The sequence below is a fragment of the Fukomys damarensis genome, unplaced genomic scaffold (assembly GCF_012274545.1).
Source record: "Fukomys damarensis isolate Sample0158 unplaced genomic scaffold, DMR_v1.0_HiC HiC_scaffold_8, whole genome shotgun sequence".
NCBI lineage: Eukaryota > Metazoa > Chordata > Mammalia > Rodentia > Bathyergidae > Fukomys > Fukomys damarensis.
The window spans coordinates 31,194,736-31,213,270 of record NW_022900920.1 but is presented as its reverse complement, the minus strand read 5'-3'; the positions used below and the strand labels follow the sequence as shown (position 1 = coordinate 31,213,270).

The window sequence follows — 18,535 nt, the reverse complement described above, 5'->3', positions numbered from 1 at the left end:
GGCCCTGGGCGCGCCGCGGACGCCTGCATCCGAGGCCGAGCGGGGCTTCAGGTCGCCACTGCCCTTGGACAGGGAGGAAGACGAGGAGGAAGAGGACGAGGAGCAGGTGGTGTTGAGGGTGACGGATGAGGAAGAGGAGGCCGAGGAGTGGCTCTTCCCCAGGTCGGCCTGGGCGTTCTTCTCAGCCCGGAGCTTCAGGAGCGAGGCCGACTTGGGGGAGTTTTTCCTGGCCAGCGACAGGGAGGAGCCCCCTGGGGAGTCACTGTCGCCACCGCAGGAGCCCCTGGCTGACAGGGCGTCCTCTGCGTACTGCCGGAAGCCCTCGTTCTCGTAGATGGTCTCCTCCTCCAGCGCCACATCCTCCGAGGACTCGCCCACCTTGAAGTGGGCTCGCTGCAGGGACGAGGCGGGCGAGGGCCTGTGGGGCTGGGCAGGCGGCCGGTCCCCAAGGCCTCTGTCCTCCGCGGGCTCCTCGCTCGGCTCTGGCTCCGAGTCGAAGCCCAAAGCAGGGATGTCATACTCAGGCTCCTCATACCTGAGCTTCAGCGGGGACTCTTGGCTGTCGCCGGCTCCCACAGGGGCCTCCCCACCCTCCTTGGGCTTGCTGGGGGGCGCTGGCGGAGGGACCTTGGGCCGGGTCAGCGTGCTCGTGCGACGGTTGAGGTTGGGCTTCTTGCGCTTATCGATGTAGGAGGCTGGGGCCCAGCCCTCCTTCTCCCCAATCTGCACGTACCACCAGCCTCCAGAGTTCTTGTCGATTACCTGGGAGAGGGCAGATGGGCGGTGAGCTGGGGGGTCTCTGAGACCCTGTGAGGTCCCGGAGGAAGAAGAGCTTCCTATCTGGCTGCGGGCTACATTACCTCGATTTTACAGATGAGAAACTGCACACATGGGCAAGCAGCTCAAGACCCAGGGTCGTAAAGGATGGACCAGAATTCAGGCCAGGTCTGCAGCATCTTGTGGGTAGAGGCCCTCACTTTCCAAGTCCCTGGCCCTGATCCTCTAAGTCTCTGCCAACACCTGGTCAAGCAGACCTCTGCCTTCCCTCAGCTGCCACTGCCCCCAGCCCTTTACCCCAATCCAGCTGTGGGAGGAGCTGCCATTCCAGCACCCTGCCCTCCTGCCTCCAGCACAGCTGGGTCCTCCCTGAAACCCCTCAGCAAGGTCTCTCAGGTGAGTACAGTCCTGAGGCCCAGGCCCCCAGCATCCACTGCCTGGGAGATTTCACTGTCTGTGGAAACGAAATCTCATCAGCAGAAGAGATTTGTTTGCGTTGAACAGTTTCCTACAGAAAGGGTGAGGGCTTTTGGTCAACCCTACAGAGTCTAAGCTGGTTCAAGGAGCTTCCTCTTTGACTTGTACCTGAGATGGGCAACTGGGCAGGAGTGTGGGTGCTCGTTGTGAGGTTCATTAGGCCTGGGAACACAAAGGAAGGCAAGTTGGGACTGCAGGACATTCCCGGAGGAGGAGGTCTGGGGGAGACCCTGCAGGGAGGGCGTGGAAACACTGCTACCATAGGGTGATGCTGGAGGAAGGGCGAAGTGCCAAGGCAAGCTCTGTCCTCGCCCTTCTCCATCCTGGCCCAGTCTGTGCCCAACAGCCAGGCTCAGGTTGGTCCCTGGTACGAAGCCTGCAGGCCTTTTGGAAACCTAAGTCTCTTGGAAAAAAATGACTTCTCCTGGAACCGAAGCTCTAAGTTCCAGACATGTGACTGAAAATGTCCAGGACAGGGACGTCCCCTCTTCAGTGGACAGAGGCTGCAGTGAACGCAACAGTGTCCTGTGTATGACTCAGATTTAAAAAGCCACTCAAGAAAAATGACCGAGTCACAGATCTCCTCTGTCCCCTAGAATATGTTCTGTACAGGACACAAAATATAGCAGTGAGTTCTTATCCAACATTTGCTTTCTGTGACTTCAGTTTAACACAGTCAACTGCAGAACAAAAATACTAATAGGAAAAACTCCAGAAATAAGCAGTTCTTATTAGGGTATATTGTTACAACTGTAACAGTACTTTCAGTTACGTTCCCCAATCGCCTCCTGGCTTAGTTTGCAGGCCAGGCTTTGGCACCAGTGTTCGAGTGTTAGGAGGGTGCTCCTGGGTCTGGAGCAGTGCCCCTGTGGCTGAGGAGGCTGAGAACTGCATCAGTGCTAGACCCGTGGGGAGTGCGCCTTGGGCCTCTCGCCCGCTCTGCAGACACTCAGAGCCTGTGAGGGAGAAGGGACGACTCCAGGGCCAGGGCCCTGTGCTGAGGACATGGCCATGCTGGTCCCATGTGTTACTCTTCCTGCTTAGTCTTCTTCCAACAATGGCACTTCCCGGTGTGGACTCTGCAGGGCCCTGCCCCCGAGAGCTCCCAGGGGAGGAGGCTGGTGGGCTCACACCAGCCTGGGCAAGGCCACTCATCCGTGCCCTGGTGGGGACATGGTACCCTCCTACTCTGGGCTCTGAGAAGCTCTGCACTCAAAGCACTGAAGCCCTGGTGTGGGGGCACAGGCCTATAGCCCAGCACTCTGGGGGCTGGGGCAGGAGGATCAAGTTAGAGCCCAGCTTCTCGACTCAGCAAGACCCTGCCTCAAAAGAACAGGCTGGATATAGCCTGGGGATTAGTCCCCAGAAATGTAACAGCGACCCACTGCGCTCTGAGCTTGTCGTGCCCCACAGCAGCCCTTTGCTCCTGGGTGCCCCACTGCTGGCTCTTGTAGGCTTCTTGTTGCCCGTGGTACTTGCTAGAATCCAGATAGTTGGCTGATTTTGGTGCCATCCCCACCTGCCCTCCTCCTAAAAACTGCTATCAAGACTAAGCAGAGACCTAAGTAAGGGAGTGCCATGCCCTTGGCCACAGCGAGGCAAATAGCCCTCGGCCCAAGGCTTACCTCTGCCTTCTGTCCACCCCGAAAGCTGATCCCATCGGAGATGCAAGACTGGAACTCAGCGATGGTGTAGTACTCCACCTCAACAGAAGGGGGCTCTGGCGGCTTGGGCAGCTGGAAACCCTAAGGTGGAGAGGGAACAGGTGAGCAAAGCCAGCTGATTGGTCAGCAAGGAGGCCAAGGGCTGCCTACCAGCTAGACCCAGCAGGCCTCTATCTCCGGAGTCTCAGGGTACATACACCCCAGGTGGCTATCCTTTTGAGGTGGTCTGGCCTAAGTGATGGGAATGCTCATTGTAAACAGGTGCATTTCCAGCCTCCCATCTCACGAGGATCAGCACCTGGCCTGAAAATTAAAACTAAAAAACAGAAGTTTTAACAGCCTGGGCATCGCCCTGTGGGCTAACAGCCGCCACCTGCAGGGGGGCACATGGCAGAGAGGTAGGGCCAGGGAGTCACCATCCCTGTGCGGGGGAGGTAGGAGCACAGGGGCAGTGAGATCGGGTGAGAAGGCTTCTTATCTGTGCCCAGAGGTGCCAAGTGGACAGGAGAGCCCTGAACAGAATTCTGGATGCCTCGTCTCTGTGGACAGGCAGAGCATACTGAGGTCCTAGATGCCTTTCATTTTTTTGTGGTGCTGGGCACCGAACCCGGGGTGCTCTACAACTGAGCTACATGGCCAGCACTTTTTATTTTTTGAGACAGGCTGGGCTTGAACTTGCAATCCTTTTGCCTTAGCCTCCTAAATAGCTGGGGATACAGGCTCGTACCACTATGCCTGTGCCGTTTAGATGCAGGAGCAGCAAATTCTAAGCATGGCATTCTAGGATGCTTAGGATTTGGTCTCAGCCCCTGATCTGTGAGCCTTAGTCATTTGTGCCCTAACTGCTGTGCATGTACTACATGCCGGATGCTGCACCGAGGCTGGGCATCCAACAGCGAACCAAGTGAACAACTAGTCCTGGTGGGCCGTGGCTTCAACAGGTCTCCACTCTGGCCAAAATGGGCTTGGTGCCGCCCTCTTTATATCACTCATACAGAAGAGGTGAAAACAAAGGCAACTGAAGACAGAAAAAGGAGGGAGGGGAAGCAGCTATCCTGTGCTGGAAGACCCAGAAGACCCTGCTGGGTTCCAGCCCCAGCCTTTCCCAGCTGTGCAGCCCTGGGCCCTTGAGCTCTCTGAGCCTCAGTTTCCTCATCTGTAAACCGAAACTAGTATCAGGGCCATTAAGAAGAGGTCAATACGCAGAAGGCCCCCCCAAAACTTCTGTTCTCCCCTACCCTCCAAGGCTCAGCATGTCCTAATCCCGCCAGTCAGGACTGAACCGCCCCAGATCAGAGTGAGCGAGGGTGGGAGGAAGCCGGTTTGAAGCACAGGGTAGGAATCAGCCAACTTTCCCTGTGCTGGGACCTGGTTCTGCAGCCGCGCATGGGATTCACAGCACCCACGGACACGGCAGCCTGCCTCGGCATCCTGGCCAGTGTGGAAGGAGGGGTCTTGTTTGCCCAAATTGAGTCTGCCTGAAAATAATGAGCTGGGGCTGAGAGAGAAGGCAGGGAAAGAAGATTCACTGTATAGTGCAAGGGGAAAAGAGAGAAACTCCACTGGGACTGATGGCCAGGGAAAGGAAGGTCTGGAATCTAAACCAGGGGCCAAGTCTTCAAAAGTCCCGTGCGCCGAGGGCCGCCTCTGGCCTGGACTGGTGACTTTCAAGGTCTCTCTGCTCCTATGCATAGAAGTGGAATGTGAATCCAGCCCAGCAGGCCCAAAGCTCTGACCCTACTTCTGCTCCTTGCTGCCTCTGACGATGGTCCTTGGTCCCAGGACACAGCTCTCCACCAGCATGCTGCCTTCATGGGCCACAGACTTTGACCGTACACCTGCCTGCCTGACACCCTTGGTCACAGGGAAATGCCACCCATGAGAGTCAGGGACCCCAAGGGCATTAGCTGTCTTTAAGCTTTGGTGTGAGCTGGTCCTTTCGATTCACCCTCTTCCCCGGAGGATGCTCACTGGTCTTCCCTCTCCTCCCGTCCATCAGCCATTCCTCAGCGAGGAGACGCTGAGAGGCTTCCAGGCCACATGGATAGCAGCCCTGATTCCGGCTGCTGGCAACACCCTGCCAAACCCTCTGGCCGGCCAGTCCAGATGTCTGAGCCTGCCAGTGCGCTGGCTGAGATGGAGCCCTTCACGCAGGCTCCCTGAAAGGTCCAGCCTGACAGCTTCCCTCTGCCCCTAGTCCCACAGCAAGAAGCCTCTGGGCCGACTGCTCTGCGGCAAGGCAGCCAGTGATGGGGCTGCCACAGAGCATCCACAGGGAGGGAGGAGAGGAAACTCACTGCACATACCAGGCTCGATTCTCTGCGTGGTGGAGGTCTTGTCCTGAGGTTCGGGGAGCCTAAAAGAGACATGGCTTCATAAATCTCAGCCTGACAGCGAGCAACGGGACCTGCATCTGCTTCCCTAGGTGACACCTACCACGTGGATGAAGGACCGATGCCCAAGTCACTGTGGGCAAGAGGAAGCACAGACCTTTATGGCTTCCCAGGCTATGTTTTGGGGATCCAGGAAGCCCTGTGTACATGCACAGTGAAGTTCAGACACGATGGGCACCGTTCAAGGTACAGCTCCACAGGCTTACCTAATTTCCAAAATTAGGAGCAGAGTATGTCTATTTCCTGCTCACTCCTACGTCCCCAGCAAGAGGCGACTGCTGAAGAGTTCCCAATTGGCAGCCTAAAGGTTGCCAACTTAACCAAGTTCAAGGCTAGGCTAAAAAAGAACTTTCTTCCAGATTGTCAGATTGGCGGGACACAACCCAAAGTGGGAATTTAATGTGGACAGTTTACCCTCAACCAAAGGTCCTGCTGGGCCAGAGGCTGAAGGGGCCAGAGAGCCCAGGTCTGTAGTCCTTGAGGAAAGCCCTGTGAAACTGCCTCCAATTCCTAGTCTCTCAGGCCCAGGAAACTGGTGGAAAGTGAGAGAGAAAAAAGAGGCCAGAGCCCAGACGTTCTTCCAGATGGAAACATGGTGGGGGTCCCACACACCCTCTGGCTTTCCTTACAGCTACGCCCACAACATAAGAGCACCCAGGGGCTAGCAAGGCTTACTGATCTGGGCCCTCTGCGGGGCAATCCTGGCCACAGCCGGGGAGCCCTGGGCCAGTCTGGAGATGGTCCTCTCTGGAACACCCAGGGCACTGCCGTTGGAGGCGTTGCAGAGGATAGGCAGGCTGATCTCCTTCTTGGCCACGGGGGCCTCGGAGCCCTCGCCTTCAGTGGGTGGAGTCTCCTTGTCCCCAGATGCCTTCTTGTTCAGCAGGTTGCTTATCTCCATGATGTTCCCGATGATCTCTACTGGGCCGGCGAGGTTCTTCTTCCGGCTTGGCAGGTCATCCTTGGCCTTCTTCAGGTAGGAGGCAGGCGCCCAGCCCTCTTTGCCCAGGTACCTGTGGGAGGATGGGCCACACCAAGTCAGAGGTCTGACGCTTGAGCTCTCTCCTCCTAGGCCCTGGTCTCTATCTGGCCTTGCCCAGCCGGCCTTCTCTGTCAGCTTTGTTGGAGACCTGGCACCCAACCGAGGGGAATTCTAGAGAAAAGAAATGGCAATGCGAAGGATGCAGTGCACGGGGTTATGCGCCCTGCGGCAGTGATGGCGAAGCTTCCGGGATTGTCAATGGTAATGCACACTCAGCTGTGGCACGCGTGTTACATCCTTGCTGCCACTGCCCTACAGGAGAAAGAAGTGTTACAGACATGCGGAGAGCAACCGGGAAGAGGTGTGTGAAGAAGCCTGAGGGACGCCGCGGGACCGCAGAGGGACGTCTGCGAGGGGGCGAAAGGTAACATTCCAAGCTGGCAGGGCCAGGACCAGTTATCATTCAGTAGGTGATCTGAAGACAGCTGATGATCTGGTGCGGGAGACCTGGCCTTGCACCACAGAGTAAAATTTACAAAATGAGTCGTGAACGTTTATCTGATCTTGGGGGTTGAGAAAGCTACTCTAAGTGGGACTTAGCAGCGGAAACCATAAATGACAAGACAAAAGCTCATGACAGGGTGAAATTGAAACCACAAAACAGAACGAAACAAAACCAAAAGCTCGTTAACAAAAGCAAAGGATAGGGCTGGTTTAATTGTGGGGATGTGATGTCTTCGTAAAACAAGCTTTTCCCCCTCTTTTGTCCCCATGATGGTGAACTTTCACCCAAAGCACTGGAGCTCACTTCCTGACCCAACGACTACTGGTCAGTGCCTCCATCTGGCCTGCAATGTCCGTCTGTACCCTGGGACACATCTGTGTCTCTGGAATGACTCTTTCCAGCCAGATGCCTGACAACGTCCCCTCTCCCCAGAGTGGCCCAGCTCTCCGGGAGTCTGTTAGGTACAAGAACAGAAAGAAAGCTGAAATTCCTCTGACCATGTCTGAATTCGCTGGGAAGCTCGGTAAGTGACGCTGACAGCTGTGCCACAGGCGTGTGTGGTCTGCTCAGGCTCACCTGCCCAGGCCAGAAGGCAAACTGAACACAGTGGTGGACGCTGGGGCTGGGATTGCTCCCGGATGTACCGGGTACAAAGAGAGGCTCAGTTTCGGGGCTGGATGGAAGCAACTAGCGTCTAAAAGTAGGCATGGTGGTGCCTACCTGTAATCCCAACACTTGGGAGGCTGAAGCAGTCAGACCATGAGATTTCAAGGGGAAAAAGGAGAAGGAAGAGGAGGAGAAAAAGATGAAGAGGAAGGAGAACAACAAGAGGAGGAGGAGGAGGAGGAGAGGTGGAAAAGCAGCAGCAGCAGAAGCCACCAGTGTCTAACGTCCCTCTGAGCCAACAACCAAGGCTTGGAAAGCAAAGCAAGTAGCAGAGGCCACAGCTGCTGTGGCAGTGCCTGGCCCAGAGTCCAGTATCCTTGAATCTTGGAAAAAGAAGATAACTGCTCTGGTCTTCGCCGTTGTCTTTCTCTGTGAATGCGGTGTGGCTCTGGGGAGAGGATCTGCGGGGGTATGGCAAGGACTGCTCAATAGGCTTACTTCATGGCCCTCTGTTCCTCTGTGTCCCAGGGACAAAGCTCGGCTGCAGGCAGAGAAGCACAGGGCACCAGGAATGGCTGTGCACCTGGGTTCCAGTCCTGTAGCGCTGCCCAGACTCCAGAGGGAAGCAGGCTGGTGGGCTCTGTGTGCGCGTGCATGTGTGTGTGTGGGCCTGCGCGTGTCCAGGGGCGGGAGGGAGGAAAGACAGGAAATGAAGATTGACGAAGAGCCAGGAAGTGGCACAGGTGACAGGTGTCTGGTGGCCTGCTTAAGGTGGAACTGTGTCAGCTTCCTTCCTGCTGGCAAGAGGAGCAGCCTCGGGGACAGGACCTGACTTGGAGCAGCTCAGTCTGCTTTTGTTGATCATTTTAGAAAACTAAAAATCGAAATAAAACAGAACAGCAGTCAGCGCTGTGGATGACCGCCAGGCGAACGAGGCCGCAGCCTGCCAGGGCGCTTGCCGGCCTGTGTCTCTCAGCGTGTGGCTGCTGCACTTTTGGTCTGGCCCCGGTTGCCACTGCTCAGAGAACATGCCATGCTCACAGCAGCTGTCCCGCGACACTGGGTCACTCTGGCCATGGAGGTGCCACAGCGCAAGCCTGGCCTCCAGTGAGACAACGCAGAACACGAGCACCGCTCACAGTGGGTGCGGGATTGCGTGCTGTGGCAGGGTCCCCAGAAACCCCCATGGCGGAGAGGCCAGGCAGAGTCCTCACAGCTCAAAAGCAACTCCTGGAAGCAGGTGTGCTGGGGCATGAGCACAGTTACCCCGAGTGTGACCAGGCATGGCCAGAGGGATCTCTGGTGCCAAGCTGGACTTGGGCTCAGGCCACCTGCCCTAGGGTTGTGGGTTTCAGGGCCCCATCTGGGACCCTGAGCACTGGGTTGGGACCTCAGCAAGGCTGCCAGACACCAGCACTCAGGCCCCGACCATGGAAACCCAATTTAGACGCTCAGGACTTTGGCAGATGCCAGAAGGGGCAGCACCTCGCCTGTGAGCTGAGCTGCTCAGTGTGCAGCGACGGGTGCCCTGCTGTCATCAACTCCCTGCCACCAGGTAGCTACCAGGGCCCTTACCTGATGTACCACCAGCCCTCCAGGTTCTTCCGGATCACCTCCACGGTGACGCCCTTCTCAAAGCCGATCTCGTCCTTGCTTTGGCTGGCGTAGGGCTGCACGGTGACGTACTTCTCTTCTGGTGGCCAGGGACAAGAAAGCAAGATGACTTGAGGCTGGGGTGCTGGCCCTGCTCAGCTGCTGGCTGAGGTGCCCTGTCAGTCTGCTCGTCCAGCTCAGCAGGCGTGCTGAAGATAAAGTTCCCACCGCCACACATGTGGAGCTGCCCAGGCTCAGGCCGGGCGGCCTCACAGCCTGCAGGGGTATGTGTGCCCCACAGCTGCTGGAGCTGCATGTGCTCAGCTGGTTGCCAGCTGCCTGTGGCTTTTTGTTTTATTTTTTGAAATACTGGGGAATGAATCCAGGGCCTCGGGCATGCTAGGCAAATGTTCTACCACTGAACTGTACCCCAACCTTTGAGACAGGCTTTTTCTACACCATGACTTCAGGGTCTTGTGGAAGTTTCCCCAGGCACCTCAGAAAGAGTGTGGGGGCAGGCATGGGACGCTGGGGTACTGGGCATCTCCTTGGCTTCCTACTGCTCCTTCTGGGCCCTCTGCTCAGGCTGCCATGTCTATTGGGGTCTCCTCCTGCCCTAGAGAAGCACAGTGGGTGGACCCACATCCAGCCAGCCGAGGACACCCTAGCACATCCCACCCACCCTTCTGGGAGAAAGAGAAGAGACAGGAAAGAGGTGCCATCTGGGAATCCCTCAGGAGGGTCACTGGAGACTCGCTGTCCTCCTGGCCTAGGTCCTAGGAGGCCTCTGATGGAACTGGGGAGAGGAAGGCAGGGCTAGGTGGAAAGCTCCTTGAGTGCTCAAAATAGCAGAGGGCGCCTCTGTCTCAGCAGTGCCCCCGGCTCCCAATGACAGTCACCCTATGCTCCTAGGCAGGGCCCTGCCTGTGGCCTACATGAGGGCCTGTGGCTGTGGGGGCGGGGACAGCTGCCACCCCACCCCTGCTGAGGGGTCCACCTCTCCATCCTCCCAGGGTCACTAAGGCACTGTCTTCCCTGTGCTGGGCTGAGGTAGCAGCTTGCTCCGGGTGGAGGCTACTGTCCCGCCAGGCCTCGGGACAGAACTGCTGGGCCACGGGTCCATCTAAAATGGTGCCAACAGCAAGAGGTAGGCGAGGCCAGTGGGGCCCCAACTGCAGCACGCTCTCCAACCTTTCTCGGCACCGACTGGGTTCCTCCTGGGCCTTCATTCAGAGTCCACTGAAGTCCTGCCCAGGACAGCAGCCAGGCTGCCTGACAACCCTGCCCAGCCAGACTGACTTGGTCTTGGGGAGGTCCTGCACTCCTCCAGGCTGGCCCTCCGCTCTCCCGCCTGCTCTTGGTCCTGCTCCATTTTCCAGTGGGGCTCGGCAAAGCCTGGCCCAAGCAGCGGCCAGAGGGGCAGCGTCAGGCCCGGGAAAGCCAGGCTTGTGGTCCACATTTTGCCTTTGTTCAGCGGGACTATTTTTAAAAGCCTGTGGTTCAAGCAGGAAGCCATCATTACAGTTTCTCCAGGCAAGGTCGCTGTGTGGAGGAAAATGACAGCCCTCCCGGGGGAAGATCAGAGGGGCCCTGCCCCATGGCCCCGAGCAGCGCCTGGACCATCCAGTGTGGGCACCACCAGGCGTGGCCGCAGGAGCTCTCCGGGGGCATGCAGCATTGCTCTGACCTCCCGGTTGGTAAGGACAGAGCCGGGGCCAGAAGAACTGAACACTCCTGCCAAAGGCCCCACTCCTGGGGGACCTGGGGCTGTGGTGACCACGTGCTCTGGAAGTTTCTGGGGTGCTGGCTGGCATGGAAGTTTGTCCTGCTGTGCTCACTGTGGGGTTCCAGGGAAGCAGAATTCAGGGCCCTGCACCCTGGCAGGGCTGCACAGTCAGAATGCCTCTCTCCGGGGCACTGGGTTTCCTACTCTGGTTAGCTCTGATGGTCAAGCTGTGGACACAACCACATGGGTCTCAGGCCTCCCGCCTCCAGGTGGGCCGAGGGACAAACGGAGACAGACCCTCCACAGGATCACAGGGCCATGGGGCTCGGGGGGGTCCAGGTGGGAGAATGCTCAGGCTGTCACCCAGGTGGCCAGGATCTCAGGGGACAGAGTTGAGAGGAAGCCATGGACTCGGGCCTCTCGGGGCTTCTCAGAAGTGCTGGGGCCCGAGCACCCCTGCCTGCTTGCTGAGGGCTGGCCAGGCAGTGGCTGTGGGCTGGATGTGGGGGGCAGACAGCCTGGTCTGGTCCCAAACCACAGCACCTCCTCTTTCCAAACACTTTCCCCTCTGTCAGCAGTCTCTCCACTCCCTTCCCGGCCCCCACAGTTCACCCTCCTGAGACAGAGACAGACAGAACCCTTTGACTGCAAAGGCCTGGGTGGCTGGGCTTTGGAGTAGAGGCCCCAGGGAGCGCTGCCTTCTCTTGTCCTGCACTTGGTGATCCCTGCCCATTCCCTTAGGTCCGCTGTGTGCAACACGGGGCCTCAGCCACCTCTCTGCACGCCACTCGCCCCTCACGGCTGCCTGACTTTACACAGCCCTTAAGGCCAAGGCAGGAACTGCTGTCCAGGTCTCTTATTGAACAGGGAGAAAGCGCCAGAGGAGTTGTGGTGGGCTTGGGCATGTTCAGGTAGGGGTGACTGTGGGACTGCACATGTAGGTGGGTGTTTGTGTGTGAAAACACTGCCTATGGGTAAGCAGCATGATGGGTCGTGTGTGTGTGTGTGTGTGTGTGTACTTGCAGGGGTTGGCTGCAGAGATGTGAACAAGAGTTGCGTGTATAATGCACTTCTGACTGTGAATACCAGGGCATGGCCTACACGTGGCTGTGTGCGTCTGTGATCAGTGTGCACAGGACAGACACTGCAGGCGCACGCATGGGCGTGGACTTCGCTGGTTGTGCCTGTGCTCGAGGAGGCAGACTCACGCTGGGGCTCAGCACGTGGGTGGGACCAGCCCTGCCCCTGCCCAGTGACTCCGGGCCTATTCCTGCTCTCCTTTGCCCCCAAGGCGCAGGGCCTTGTCCTAGCCCGGCCCAGCCTTCCAGCCACGCTGCTTCTTCCCTTCTGGCTTGGGGCGGCCTCTGCTTTACATGAGGCCCGTGGCCCTTTCTAGAACTTGGCCCTCTGCCCTGCAGGACAGGCTGGGCTCCTCCTGGCCAGCACTGAGCCTGTGGCCACCCAAGAGTCCAGGCTTCCTGCTGCGTCAGGCACCGAAATGAAACAAGCTGGGGGCGGGGTGATCTCTGTGATCCGAGCCCAGGGTCCCCTAACACCCCTCTTGGAAATGACAAGCTGCTTCCATCTGTGTCCTTACCACAGGGAGCACACGTGGGACAGGAGAAACTGGCCGCCCACACCCAGGGTGAGGGTGCGATGAGAAGCCTCTCCTCACCCGCCAAGTTCCGGGATGGCGGGAAGCCTCTGGGCCAGCAAAGGTCTCTGCTCCAGCAGCAGCCTTCAGCCGTGACCTCCCCGGAATCCTCCTGATTCAGCCCTTCCTCAAGCCCCAAAGACCAGGGCCTGGTTGGGCCCGAGCCCTTATCAGAGCAGGCTGGGGCTGTGTCCTGGTGCCAGGTTGGGTCTGGCTGGGCCTGCCCTTCCTAGTTTGAGAACAGCTGGCTGAAGGAGGACAGGGCGGTTCCTTCTTTTTACTCGGTTCCCAAGCAGTTGGTAGGACAGTGGGACCCTCACAGGGACAGGGCCTGGGTCCCTCTGGTCTGCAGATGGTGCACCTTAGAGACCCAGATCCCCTCTTCCCTGACCTCAAGACTGCCTTCCTTTCGGTGTCCTAAGGCCCATGACCCCCAGCCCCAGGACACGAGCAAGCTAGAGCCGCCCTGCTGCCACCCTACTCTTCCCAAGCAAGGCCCCCTCCCCACTCCCAGTGGCATCAGGAAGGCCTGGCAGCGCGTCTGGGTGAGTCGAGAGGCCCCGGGCAGAGAGCAGAGAGAGCAGAGAGTTAGCAGGAGACAGGTGGCAGGGGCAAGAAGCAGGCGCCCATGGTCACCTCGGCTGTGCTGCCTGTTGACCATTCCGCCCAGGGTCCACCGGCGATCCAGGCGCCGCTGATAGGCCTTGCGTCTCTTGGACACTGGCGCAGGAGATGGTGATGAGCATGCGGCCGACACGAACCAAACCGAACCGAACCAGGGAGAGAATGGAGATGAGGATGAGATGGAGGGCAGGGGCAGAGGAAGCGGGGAGGCGGGGAGGGAACCGGCCACACTCCGGGCGCCTAGGGTCACGCCCGCTGGACAGGCGCAGATGGCTGGCATGTAGGGAAATCCCAGGCTCAGCTTGTGGCCCACATGCATGGGTGAACCGAAGGACTTAGGGTCTCAGCCCCTTACACACAGAGTGCTCCCCATGCCAGCCCCGTATGAGGCTGTCCCTGACTGTGGCCTGAGGGGATGGGGAGGTTACCATTTCCCCAGCGCCGGATCGGCCCATTCTGGGGACACGGGGTGATTCACCAGGCACCTCGTGGGAAGGGCACGAGCGGTCTCTCCTCAAAGCCACAGAGCTGCCTGACCCGGTGGTTCACAGCTTTGCTTTGCCACCCACTCCTACTAGGGCAAGGGGTCTGCGGACAGCAGGACTTTGCCTGGCACTAGCCACAGACAGGGTTGCTGAATGAAACATAGGCAGATGCCACAGCCCCACAGGGCTCCTTCCCGCCACCCTCCCACTGCCTGAGACCCCTTGCCTTGACCGTGTCCCTGGGGCAGACTCTGCCCAGGTCCTCTGGTTGCCATGGGCCCAAGTACCCCCATGCCTAGGTCCCAGCTCGGATGCCCCGCTATCCCACTTTGGGACTTTGGGGTAAAGGACACTGAACTCTGAGGTGACAGCTGCAGAAAGGAGGCTGCCCAGCTGCCTGGGCCTGGAAAGAGAGGCTGATGGTTAGAATGACTGTAAAACTGCCCAGGCCCACTTGGACCAATCCCACCTAGCCTTCTGGGAAGTGTCTGCTCACCGGAGAGGACAGTGGCCATGTGCCCCGCTCCTTCTGGACAGCAGGCCAGGAGGTGCCATTCAGGCCACCCGCTACTAGCAAACTGTCACCCTGCAAGGCCCGTGACCCCATCTGTCACAGGGTGACACTTCCTGTCTTTGTGGGGGCCGAGACAAGGGCCGAAAGGGCCTGGGACGGTGGGGCTGGGTGTCAGGGCTACCTTGGCTTCTTATGAAGACAGAGCTGTAGGATGCTGACCCCCAGGCGCCACCATGGTACCTGACCTTTCTCCCTGCACACCTGGTTCAGTGTGAACCATTCAGAGAATACCTCACCTAACCTTCCTGAAAGGCCTGTGTGGCTGACTCTGGCTCCACCATACAGATGGGGAAACAGAAGCCCAGGGTGCCAAGGAATCCTCCCAACCACACCGACCACGTGGCTGAAAGCGGAGAGTGGTAAACACGGTGCAATGGCCAGAGCCGTGGGTCTGGAGTACCAGCCCTGAGCCCTCCGTGGATCCCGACAGGAGATGCCTAAGTTGGTACTGGAATCCACATTGGCAGTGTGGTCACAGACACTGGCACCAGGTCCCACCAGAAGCAGTGGAGGGGGCGTACACACACCCCTGAGCCCCTGGTTCTGCCTGACTTCCACTCCATCGAGGTCCTCTGCACCTGCTACCACTCAGCTTTAGGGCCCACAGCCCGAGGTCTACCTGGCCCTCTGCCCTGCCCTTCCTCTGCAGCCACACCTTCTCCTCAAGTGGGTCCCCAGGTGACCTTGACAGCTGACCAGCAGATGCCTCTGCAGGTGGGGAGGTGCAAGCCGGTTGAGGACAGGCACTACCTGTCTCAAAGCCTCAGCCCTGCAGCAGGAAATGCAGGGACAAAAGCAGTGTCCTCCCAGGGTGGTGGAGAGGGCATCGGAAGCCCTGGCCCAGCACCTGGGCTCTGAACGTGGACCTAGATAGGTGAGGCCTCGGGACCACAGGGAAACTAGAGCCAGGCAGCTCCGGGCCACAACCCTCTACCTTGGCAGGGTGTGGTGCAGCACAGCAGGGCTGGCTTGCAGGCCTGAGCCCTTCCAGTGAGGTGCAGGCCCTGGAGACCTGTCTGTCACAGGCGGATGGGCACGGCAGAGGCCCAGCTTGGAATGGGGCCCAGGAGGAAGGGCGGGGCCCAGGAGGAAGGGTGGGACCCAGCCCCAGCCAAGTAACCCGCACTCAGGGAGGACCACTGAGGAGCTAGTGCCAGTGAGCTGCTTATTTTGGCCTGGGCAGCAGGAGAGGGGTGGAGGAGCAGCCCAGAGGTGGCCTGAGCCCTGGTGGCGGACCTCCATCAGCTGTTCTGACAGGCCCGCCTGGACTGTCCCCATGGCCGTGAGGGGAGGAGTCCCTGTGCCAGGTCTGGGAGGCCGGAAGGCCTGAGGAGCATGCAGCTGGTAGTGGAGCCCACAGACGGGCTGGGCCACTCAATCCCTGAGACCTGGCTGAGTGCCACCCGGTCACAGGCTTTGGAGCAGGATGCAAACCGCTGAGTCATGTGTGCACACAGCCTCCTGGGGGCGCCCTTACTGTGGGAAGCCCTGTAGGGGCCAGGAGAAAGGCAGTCGCTGTGGGGTCCCTGAGAAGCGGCCAAGACTTCAAGGAGCAGAAGTATCAGCCCCATGCTGGGGCCAGCTGGATGGGCCTGGGTGGAGGCAGGGAGCTGTGGGTCAGCCTCAGTGAGGTGGGGTCTCAAAAGGAGCCTAGCGGGGCCCACTCTCTTGGGAGGTCCAGGCGGTTTGGGGCGGAAGAGTGGGAGAGCTGCCTCTGGAAGGGGTTGAGCCCGCCCAGCTTCACCTCCCCACCCGCACCCCCAAGTGACAGACCTTACCTTCCCCGCTCTTGGAGGTGCTGATGTCTGAGTCATCCCGAGTGCCATTCTGAGCCTCCAGGTAGGTGGCAGGAACCCAGCCCTGTTCCTCAGAGGTGCTCACGAACCACCAGCCTGTAGCCGGGACAAAGAAAGCAGCCATGAGAGGCTGTGGGGTGGGGGAGGACGAGGAGGGCAGGAGCAGCCCGGGGGCGGGGCGCAGAGCCAGACTTGGGCACCCGGCGAGCGCCTGGCTCACAGCCAGCCTCGAGGGGCACATGTCCTGTCCCAGGCAGAAAAGGCCAACCCCACTCCCCAAGACGGGGGCCTCACAGGACGCCCATTCTCACACAGGTCCGATGAAAGTGGGACTAACGGTCGCCCTATGTGTGAAAGACTGGACATGCACAGACCACTTAGGGCCTTTCAGCCCACAGGCACCCCGGTGTGGCCGCTGTGGCTTGCAAGGCGCCCGGGCAGAGCCTCACAGACCCTCTCTGGGGCTGCAATGCAGCCAGCTCAAGTCTCCTCAGCTGCTTGTGGTTGCCTTCAAAGTATGGTGCCACTTCAGGCACAGTCAGTGGACACTTCGTCCTCACCTGACCCCTGACAGCCCTGGGCACATAGTAAAGGCCCACTAAGGCCCCATGTTCACGGGTAATTCATTCAAACAAGTGCTTACAGAGCAAAGTTCTTGAGCACCCAAGCCCTGGGCCTGCCACCACAACTGCGAGGATTCCCACCTGGCAGGTCTTCTCCCCAGGGTCCTGCCTTCTCCTCATCCCTGCCCTTGTCCCTGCTCCTGACCCAGCAGTGGCTGTCTGAGGAGCTGGGGGTTCTCCCAAGAACCCCCGGGAGGAGGCTTCCCAGTGGCCAGGTGGCAAAAAGAAAACACCGCACGGCTCGGGGAAGCCTTGGGACTTCCCCTTAGAATTTAGGTCCCCTCCTGGCCTTCAGGTAGGATCCTACTGCCCCATGTAACAGGCCTGACTCTGCTAACAGCTGGTGGGCTGGACCTGAAGCCCTGTCCCTGTCCTTTCCGGGGAGCCCCACACTTCTCTGCGGATGTCCTGCAAAGCTCATGGCAGCCCAGGCTAGCTGGCTCACCCGGGGTCATAGGGAATGTGCCCTTCTGGGTCTTACCTTCCTCCTCTGAGCTACTGGCTCTAATGCCATTATCCAAGGCCTCTCCGGCTGCCTGGCATGGCCCACAGATTATCCATCTCTGTCCGTGGTAAGAGAGTAGGTGAAGGTCCCTTCCTGAAAAGCTCTGCTCCCTGGATCCATCTCCCTTCCCCTGGCCTGGCCATGATGGAGGACTTCTCCTGATCCGGTCCACACACCCACCGCTGGCAGAAGCAACTGCAGGTCTAACTCCCTGTCCTCCTGCTTTGGCTCAAAACCCTGTGTGCCCCAGGACTGCTCACCTGGAATGCCCACGCCTGTGCCCCCCTGCCATGTTCTCTGTGCACAGAGGGACTGTGGAACCTTGACCCGGGGAGCTGTGCCCCAATCCCACACTGCACAGATGCACATTCCTTCCCCTTTAAACTCCGCCTAAGGACCTGAGCCCTCCTGCAAGGGCTTCCAGCCAGACCTGGAGGGGCCAGGGGTGTGACTAGCAGGTGGTGGTGCCTCGGTCCAGGAAGAAGGGAGGTGCTACACCCATTCGTAGGGACACTCCCTGGACACCCACTGGCACTTCCCCACCCCTGGGGTTGTCAGGGCAGCAGACACCTGCCCTCACTCAACTTCTGGGTGACACGCTGGCTCCAGGTAGCTCGTAATCCTAGGAACTGACAAGGTCCAAATGTGCATTAAGCATCCTGGGGCTGGCAGTATCAGAGCTCACTTTGGGCCAAGGAGGTGGTCCTAGCTCCGAGGAGCTGCCACCCAACCTCTGCCTGCACCTGGGGTGTTTTGACATTGAAATTAATGGAAGAGGCCATGCCTGACAGCCAGAGTGAGTCTCCCTGTCCATCTCTCTCAAATCAGGACAATTCTGAGTGCCACAAGCCTGTCAAGGAGTGCTGGGCTGTGTGGTGTGCATGGAGGATTCTCTGGCATCTGTAGAGGTGGCCAGGAAAGGCAGCGTAGTGGATGGTAGCAGGGAGCATTCCAGCTGCTCTTAGCGCTCGGCTTGGGGTGGATCCCTTCCTCCCCTTCCTCTGCCAGACCGAGGCTAGGAAAACTCTATACACACTGTGTGGGCCACCCTTGTCCGTCCTATTACCCATAGCCCGTGCGCCCTCTGACCCTGTCGCACATGGGGCCATGGAGAGGGTTGACCGGAGCTCACTGCTGTCCTCCCTGGTTGCTCAGTGGCTGTGGCTGATGGAGTCCCCAAAACAGCCACAGGGCAATGGACTTGGCAAGTTTCCCACTTGGGATGTCTCTTCCCTCAGCCTCTGGTGGGGGCACCCTCAGGAACCCTAACAGTCTGCCAGGAAGCACCGTCCCAGCTGTTTTTCTGCAGACCCTGGCTGGACTCAGAACAAAACGCCCCTCACTGGGCCTGTACACATGGCCCAGCTTTCTTGAGCAGAGGCGGGTAAACCTCGGTGGCCTCTCGGGCTGGGCCTGTCATTTCTCTGGATGCTGTGATGCTCCAGGGACAGGTCTGTGACCCAAGCAAGGCCACTTAAGGGTCTTTCCAGGAACCAACACAGCTGCTTTGATGATCTGAACCCTGAGTCCCACATAAGGCAGGAATCATGC

The 18,535-nt window shown here is 59.0% G+C and overlaps 1 protein-coding gene across 1 annotated transcript in view; it reads right to left on the bottom strand.

Annotated features, from left to right (window-relative positions):
- The window catches only part of Sh3pxd2a (SH3 and PX domains 2A), a 132,780-nt gene that overhangs the window by 3,754 nt on the left and 110,491 nt on the right, over nt 1–18,535 (bottom strand). The window contains exons 12-18 of the mRNA XM_033761246.1: nt 15,839–15,952; nt 13,014–13,097; nt 8,980–9,097; nt 5,987–6,324; nt 5,225–5,274; nt 2,880–2,999; nt 4–762 (exon numbers count right to left, since the gene is read on the bottom strand). Coding sequence (XP_033617137.1) covers nt 4–762; nt 2,880–2,999; nt 5,225–5,274; nt 5,987–6,324; nt 8,980–9,097; nt 13,014–13,097; nt 15,839–15,952 — 1,583 coding nt within the window. The remainder of the gene's footprint in view (nt 1–3; nt 763–2,879; nt 3,000–5,224; nt 5,275–5,986; nt 6,325–8,979; nt 9,098–13,013; nt 13,098–15,838; nt 15,953–18,535) is intronic.